At 43.6% G+C, this 8596-nt stretch overlaps 1 protein-coding gene across 2 annotated transcripts in view; it reads left to right on the forward strand.

Annotated features, from left to right (window-relative positions):
- Positions 1-6601, forward strand: part of ACVR1 (activin A receptor type 1) — a 67769-nt gene extending 61168 nt beyond the window's left edge. For both annotated transcript variants that reach the window (XM_065671195.1, XM_065671194.1), the window contains exon 10: positions 981-6601. In XM_065671195.1, the coding sequence (XP_065527267.1) occupies positions 981-1115 (135 nt within the window). In that variant the 3' untranslated portion in view covers positions 1116-6601. The remainder of the gene's footprint in view (positions 1-980) is intronic.
- Positions 6602-8596: the final 1995 nt, after the last annotated feature.

Below are 8596 nucleotides of genomic sequence, written 5' to 3' on the forward strand. Positions count from 1 at the left end.
GCAAAGATACAAGCTGACCTTTCTTCTTTTGAAATAAAGTCATGAAAGTTATTTTCAGTTATCACTTGAAATTAAAATGGTCTCAATGCTACTTGTCGGGAGCATTACCTGTACAGATTGCAGGAGCATGCTGGCATGGACCTTTATGTTTGAGCAGGAAGAGCAAATTTAGTTGGAGTAGCGAGCAAGCCTGTGACTGTGGAGCCTGGGCTATTCACAGATTACCCTTTTAGAAGCATGATCTAACAATAACTATTTTGAAGCTTCGTATGTTGTTGTTTTCTCTCAAAGGGTTTTTGTTTTGTTTTTTGTTTTTTAAGGGAAAGGTAGCCTGTATAGAACTTTCTGTGGCTTTTATAAGCATGCAGATTTAGAACAGAATTTTGGTCTCTCTCCTGCCTACAGGATAAGGGATTCTTGTCCTTTTTGCAAGGCTACTGCTGAAGTTTTTCTTCATCAGCACTGGACTCTCTGGGTTGACCAGTTCTTGTTCCTTATTACTGAAGCTGTGGAGGTCAGGTTGAATCTGCATGGTTGACTAGGACCAACTAGGAGGAGATGTCCCAGCTTACATGGTTTTGGTTGTAGAGCTGGCTGTACCAGCCAGCTGTGAATCACAGCCATTTAAAGTTGTACAAGGCATGAAGAAATCTGTACCTTGTCTGGCTTCCTTCATCAATCTTGCTGGAGTCAGTTTCAATGAAAAGAGATTCTGTGGAGTGTTTTCTCAATTAGGAAAAAAACAAAACTCTATTGCTTAAAATTATGCTAGCTTGTTACTCCAGCCAGCCCATTGTCTAGTTATTCTCTGGGTTTAATCAAGTTATCAAACTTTGGGTTTTTCAGCACCTATAAGCTCTCCATACATCCTGAAAATTGAGTATTAATAAGGCAATAAAACTCAATCTAGTGGTTTCTTGGCTTGTTATTTGTGGACTTAATATGTGTTTTGTGTTGTGGTTTTTTTTTATTCTTCCCAGACATTAACATCTCTTGCCAAGCTGATGAAAGAATGCTGGTATCAAAATCCATCAGCGAGACTAACAGCCCTGCGAATCAAAAAGACTTTGACCAAAATTGATAATTCCTTAGATAAACTGAAAGCTGACTGTTGACCTTCTTCTCGTGGTGCTCTCCTGACAGGAAGGCGTTTGTCTGGTTCAGAAGTAGTCTGGACAGACAGTTTATGCGATTGGTCCCCATGTGGCTACTTATAGAGGCAGAAGTTCTTACCAAGCCATCTGTGTGGGAGACATCGGAACCATACGGACTTTGCTCAGTGACTGCAATGGGCATTTCACAAATGGTCAAGCTATAAGGACTCACGCTGGATGTACTGTTGCAAAGGTAGTGGCCTGAAGGAAGACAGAGAAATCCTAAGACAAGATCAGGGCATTAAATAATGGCTTTGAACAGCTCTTTTTTCTTTTTTTTTTTTTTGTTGTTTCCTTTTTATTTTTTCTTTTTTTATTTTCAATTCTCCTAATCACTCCCAGGGCAAACACATGGAAGTGGTAAATTTTAATCAGCAATATTGCCTGTGCTTCTCTTCTTTATTGCACTAGGAATTCTTTGCATTCCTTACTTGCACTGTCACTGTTAATTTTAATGACATGACTTGCCAAAAATATGATTGGCTGTACACTACATTGATTGATGCCTGAATAATAGGAAATGAATTTGGTAAACTGAAAATGTAACTGTCAGATTTTAGCTGCATTTTACATGTGTACTGATGTTTACAATAATGCTGAACATTAGGAATTTCTCGTTTATACAAAACTTTCAAATTATTTATTACTAGTGCACTTGCCAGTTTTTTTAAACTGTAAAATAAGTGCATAAAGTTAAAGCTTATTTTTATGTGGCCTCTTTCATGATTTCTTACACAGATGTTTTTGTAACACAGTATAACCTGCAACATAAATTGTTTTCTGTATTATCATATTACAACTTGATAGTCACATTTTAAGTGCTTCACATTTGTAGGTGTGTGGTCTGTAACATATTTTCAGTTCAAATACGGAACATATATGTATAGCCATTACCCACATGACGTTGTGTCTAGTATCTTACTGATCTAGAAAAGGAAAGCTATGGAGGAATTAACTAGAATTTTAGGTCATGAATGCTGTGGGGAAAAATGCATTTTATTTCTTCTAAGCTATATAATATGCATTTAAACTCTGCCAGAAAAATAACTATTTTGTTTTAACCTACTTTTTCTATTTAGTAGTTATTTGTATAAATTAAATAGAATGTTTTCAAGTCAAACAAAAGTGTTTTAGTTCTCTTACTGCCTGTCAGTAACGAAGGTGTACTAATGCAGCAGTGGGTATTGCCAGTCATGTGCTTCCAGGTGAATAGAGCTGGTCCAATTCAATACCGGGTGGAACACCGAGGGACTGAAGCTGTTAACAGTTGTTTGTCTAGGTGTGTTTTTCCTGTACTGAACTGGATCCCAAAATAGTGCAGCAGGGAACTGGTGTACTCTCCTTAGACGTGACATCACCTATGTCCATACAAACCTTCCAGAGCATGCCTTGCAGGAGATAGAATGCCATCTCCTAGTCTTATGGGGAAGAGCTGAGCTTTGTGCTGAGAGAACTGTTTTCTCTGCCCATACCTCTTGATAATTTATTTGTTGTGCCAAGTGGAAGAGTAACAAGGAAGTGACAGCACCCTTTCACCTTTGATAAAGAACTCCTTTTTTCATGGGCTTGACATCTTCCAGTAATCTAAGGACCTGAATAGTAATCAGTCATTCAGAGACACGTCCTCTCTGGGTTAAATTTGTCTGAAGTTCCCTTCTGTGCTGTAAGTCCACCAGGTTCTGCTCTCCTGTTTCTCTATAACTCTTCCTTCTCAGCCCAGTCTTCCTTGCCTAACTCCAGCCAAGTGGCATACCTTTCTTTTTCTGCATTTCTAGTGTAGAAGTGGCAGCCAGGTTTGCAGGGCATGTACTGCGTGGGGCTAAGAGGCAGCATGGTACAGTCACTCTTCAAAGCAGACTGAATTGATACCAGTTGCTGGGTCTCTTAATTATACTTCGAAAGAATCTGAGCAGATGCAGTGCTGAAAAAAAAAAAAAAAGAAAGGCAGGATCTGATTAGTTGTTCTTGTTAGGTTTTAGTAGGAAGTTAAAGCCTCTGCCTGAATGCACTCTGGTTTGCTTTAAACTGACTTGTGTATGTGATGCAGTCTGAGCTAACTGCTCAGTAGCTGCAGCCCAGGAGGGACAGTGTTTAAGCACCAACATGGGCAAATCAGTCTGTTGAAGTGCAGATGCTGTATCAGTGGAAGTAACTAGAGACAGTTACAACTGCAAATAAGTGTCTGTATTGGTGACAATTTTTTGATACAGAGCATTGCTGAAGTTCTAGGTGCCTGGTGTGTGCATATATGTATTTCTTTCACTGTATTTACATGATGGAACAAGCATCAGTTTTTAACACAAAAGGGGGGCAGTGAGGCAACCTCCTGCAGGTGTTCCAGGCTGCTGCAGGACTCAGAACTGAGGACAGCTGGGTATGTCTGGACAGTGAAGGAAGAGGCAGGAGGTGGCTCCAGCAACAGACTGGGACAGAGCCAGAGGTAGAAGTTCAGTGTGCAGTGATTTTTGAAGTGGCTGGTGAGGGTTTTTTTTCCACTTGGAGTTTTCACATCTCTAGTATTTTCCAGCACCAGGTGGTGAAGAAGAGACACAATTTGTCATGCTGATGATTTGCAACAGTTCTGGCCGTGTTGGCTGAATTTGCAGTGCCTTTCTCTAATGCTAAGATACTGAGTCACAGCATCTGACTAGATATTAGGGAAGATGGTCATGTTAAATACTTGATCTGTCTCCTCTCTCTGTTGTAGCATCTTCTGAAAAGTAGGAGGACATGGCTTCAGGTTGGAAACAGCTCTGTATACTCCGTAGCGGTTTACTGTGCCCCATCTTTAAATCCCTCCAGCAATGGTGACTGCCACTTCCCTGGGCAGCATTCTCCAGTGCTTGCCAACTCTTTCAATGAAGCCATTTTTCCTCAGATCAAATCTAAACCTCCCCTGGTGCAACCTAAGACTGTTTGCTATCATCCTATCACTTGTTACTTGGGAGAAGGGACTGACCCCCACCTCCATACGGCTTCCTTTCAGGCAGTTGTAGAGAGGCTTAACAAACCCAGTTCCCTCAGCTGCTCCTCATGATACTTGTGCTCCAGATCCGTCATCACCTTTGTTGCCCTTCACTGGGCATGCAAAGGAAAACCAGCTGCAGGATAAAAACACAAACCATAAAAGCACTCCATAATATCCCATTTATACCCTGTTAGGTGAAGAAGATTAAAGGAGCAAGTCATTGACAGGGTAAAAAAAATCTGTCCATCAGTGTGCTAGACAAGATCACTTTCATTGGTACAGCTGCTGCTTCCTTTTGCATATCAAAACATTCAGAGATTATTTTAAAAACAATTCATATTCATGCCCTGCTAATGATGCATTTTTGGTCCCAGCTTTGACTGAGCTATTTGAACTGTTAACTAAATTATTTTTAATTAGGTGACTGTGTGGCAAACTTGAGTCAAGCAAATTGAGTGGAAAATAGTTAATTTCTTATCCCTGGAGTTAGGGGTAAGTCATTCAGCACTTTGCTTTTCTAATGTATATTTGCTACTGAGGATAGTGGAGGTCTGCACTTTCAGAAATCAGCAGAAATGACAGTGTTGTAAATAGTCCTTTGGGAACTAGATGGTGGTGTGCCTGGGAGCAGAGAAGGAGAAACTCAGTGACATCCACTGAAGGATTGATTATGTATGGTCTGTGTTATTTAACCTCATTTTTGGGTGTCTGGACAGTCAGGAGAAAATTGGTTGCTGCTTTTCCCCTCAAGGCGTGTAGGTTTTGGCAGTGTGTGTGGGGGAGTCTCCAAGTGATGTATATGAAGGTAATACCCCCATCCCTCGTGCTGTTTTTCTAGCATGTTTATTAATCGGTGTTCCTCTAATACCCCCATAAAATCTAATCTTCTAAAGAGATTTGGAATGCTTATATATAATATGCTGCATTAATGCTACATTTATTACTATGGAGATGGCACAAGCAGTTCCGTAGTTGAATTATTTATGTGTCTGGCAGATTCGCACTGTACACAGCCAGTATGGATCTGGGGTGCTGTCATTCGAACAGTGCCTGGCCATATATCAGAGCCCTATGAAGAGGAGGCATGAGTAACAGTACTTGATTCAGTTTTCCTGTTGATAGTTATGACTGCCTGCCAGTTAAAGGAGGAAGGCTGGGCAAAAAAATAGAGGTACTATAGATGGAGGGGGGGGCAGGGAGGTTGTAGCTTTTTTGTCTGGATTTCTCTTTCTCATGTGCAGGAGGCTTGTTGCTTACTGGTTAGGAATACATTGCACTTCGAGAAGTGTCTGGGGACAGCTGCCTAAAGCAGCCCAAGGCCAGCAACTCAAGTTAGTGTTGTGGTAGTGAAGTCACTGGAGGCTTCCTCCCACTTGTCTGTAACTTTCATCATGAGCCTTCTGTGCTGGAATTATCCTTGAAAAATCTATATTGGGCTTCCAGAATTTTTTACTTACCTGAATTAAACTATTTTGGCAAGGAGGGACAAGGAGGAATTCTCTTCCTGCAGGGCAAAATGGCAGCTGTGCAGAAAGATCAGCCTTGGCGTAGTGGTTGGCAGGGGAGAAGGGAAACAACAATTTACAGGTGCTGTGCCATTTATAGAGAGAGAAGTTAAATCTTTCTCAAACATGGATTACATTTGTTTTTATTATTTTTTTTTTTAATGTTTTAAAGCTAAAATGCATGTGGGGAAAGCAAGCATTTTGTCAGCTGTAGAGCTAATGGTGTGCTGTGACCGGTACACTCACCTGGGAATAGCATGTTTGCTTTATTCCCAGTTGGAACGAAGAAAAAACCCACCATGCTTCTAGTGCCTGAACGAAAAAACTGTGCCATGACACAGGCCAAAGCACGCCAGGAAAAGCAACGCACAGCCGTACATGGTTTACGTCAGTCTCTGCTCATCATGGTGGAAGAGGGGCTGCAAGAGGGACCTCCAGAAAACATGGAGGAGAAGCTGGAATGTTCTCTGTGGAAAGTGCACTTTCTCACTGGTTACGGACTCATCTTGTTAAAAGAGCTGTGAAGTCTGCAAAAGGGATCTTCGGATGGGTGTGAGACATCTGCTCACTGGGTCAACCTGTTCTGTGCCAGCCAGACTGCTCAGAGGTCAAGGAGCATGGTCCTTGTGGGGATGGTGGCCTGCAAAATGATACACCAAAGTGCCTGCCAGCTATCAGCCTTGGGAGACTCAGTTATTTGGGTATTTTTGTTGGTGGTGCTTTTTAGTTGGTTTTGGTTTTTGTGGGGTTTTTTGGTTGTTTTTTTTTTTCTCTTTAAAGGTGTCCCCCTTTTCTGCCACGGTCGTTGCCATGTGTTGCTCTGTGTGCAGTGGCGTTTGTCCCAGCAACATGTCTAAATTATGGGGTGTAGCCCTGGCACAGCAGCATGTCCTGTTTTCCAGTCTGGTGTAGCTCCTCAAGGACTTTCTTTATACTTACAGTTCTAATAAATATCCCTGCTTGTTCTTGACCAAGATGTTCCTACTGTATATCTGTGGCTGGGTCAGCAGCGCTGTGCAGCCCCCATGGGCTGTGCTTCCCCCTGACCTGGTGCAAGGCAGGGGGTTACACCAGATGGGGAGGGTGGTGGAGGCCATGGCTCTGCTGGAGGGTGTGTGGGGTGTGGGATGTGCAGTGCCCCTGGGAGCAGAAGAGGGAAGCATCCCACAGGAGCTGCTCTGTCCTCCTCCCTGCTGTGTGGTCAGCTGCTTGTGGGGCTTGAGCCTGTGCTTCAGAGGGCCTTGTCCTGGCATGTTTCATCTTTGTGAACTGCACGAGCGATGAAGCAGCTGATTCACAGATGACGTGAGGTGGGTTTTAACAGTTACTTAACACTGATAATTACGAATTCTGTCTTTACAACTGCAGTCACTACCAAAATGCCAGCCACATTTTCCAGTGCAATAACAGGGTTTCACTGTCACAGAAGCCCTGAGCTCCTAAAATCACTAACATTTGGATACGGGCATCAGTTTTAGCAGCTCCTTGTGTTTGTGATTATGCTAAAATCTGTTCAACAAGTGAAAAGCTGATGCTGTGTTCAGCCTCAACACCTGTATATTTTTAATCTTCCTGTAAGCATCTGGGAAAGCTGTATTTTTTTTTTTCTTTTGGTGGCTTTCACAGCATCTAGAAGGAGCCACTACACTCTGACCTGGTTAACTCGGGTTAAAACAGCCCTTTAGGAAAGGGAGGAAGAGGCAACTGGTTACAGTACTGCACAGCTTTCAGGCCAGTTCGGAGTTAGTGCTACACTTTATGGTTGCTTCTTTCTACTGATTTAAAGATATTGGAGTGCCTTAGGTGGAGCAAAGCAGCAATATTTATCCCTTGCTAGTGTACAAGTGTAAAATCAGGATCTAGCCCTGGGTGTTGCATCAGGATTGTACCTGGTCTCCATGTTTTCCTAATCAAACTGCAGGAAGAGCTTTTCAACATGATAGCTCACTGGGGTGTGCGACCTCCAATAGCCAACTTGCTGGCCAGGCTCAGTCTGCTGAGTGCCTTTGGTCCAGGTGTTTGTGAACACAATAAAACAGAGTCTCAGGCCCACTGTTGGAAGAGAGGTGTCTGTTCCAGGTTTTCCTGATGCACGTAATCATACAGGTGTCTGCAGCACTGGGAATTTTGCTGAGCACTTGCTTGTTTGTACCCACAGCAGCCAGCCTGTGTGGTCTTGCCAGGGGTTGTGAGCTGGGCTGGTCTCCCGGAGCTCTGAGCTCCGGCCAGACCCTTGAATAGCCCATGAGGTGTGGAGCTGGGCCTGGGCAGGGTCTGGGAATGCTGCAGGCTCAGCCCTGTGGACCTCAGGACGTGCTGCTGCTCAAGTGTGCCTGCCTGATCCCTGCTCCAGCAGCTTCACTGGGATATGTGTGTGACAGCTGAGGGCTGCAGCAGTTCTCTGCATTGAGTGTTGGGGTAGGCACCCTGCAGAAGCATTGTGGGCACGTCTGATGCCCAGCTCCCCAGCCCAATCCACCCCTTTCTGTGCTGGCCATGGGCACACTGGAGCCCATCTGCCACCATTTGTCTCCTCCTTCCCAAACTCCCTCTCTGTATCTGTTCCTCCCTCACCTGTCTGGGAAGTTGTCCTTGTGCCTGGACAACTTCTCCAGTGCAGTACCTTCGGCTGTGCCCACCTTCCTCTGATCTCCGTGAACTGCTCTTCCCCTTCCAGGCTGAGAGAAAAGCTGTGCATCAGCTATGGGAAGCTGTGCCAGAAGGAAATCACACTTAGCTAGGCCAGGGATCTTTTTTGTTAAAGACATTAAAATCTGGAGTCAACCTGTTCCTTTGATCTTAAAAGATCGTGACATACTTGACTGAAGCTCAGTGACTGTTGCTAGCTAGATTCAAGGGCTTTGCATCACACCAATCTCTTCCCTAGAGGTCTCTGCAGCAGTCTTCTCCATTTTCACCACCCAAAAACCCCCTACCCCAAATACCATAAATATTTCAGATTCACAGCA

Source organism: Lathamus discolor, chromosome 3 (assembly GCF_037157495.1).
Source record: "Lathamus discolor isolate bLatDis1 chromosome 3, bLatDis1.hap1, whole genome shotgun sequence".
In the NCBI taxonomy this organism is placed as follows: Eukaryota; Metazoa; Chordata; class Aves; order Psittaciformes; family Psittacidae; genus Lathamus; species Lathamus discolor.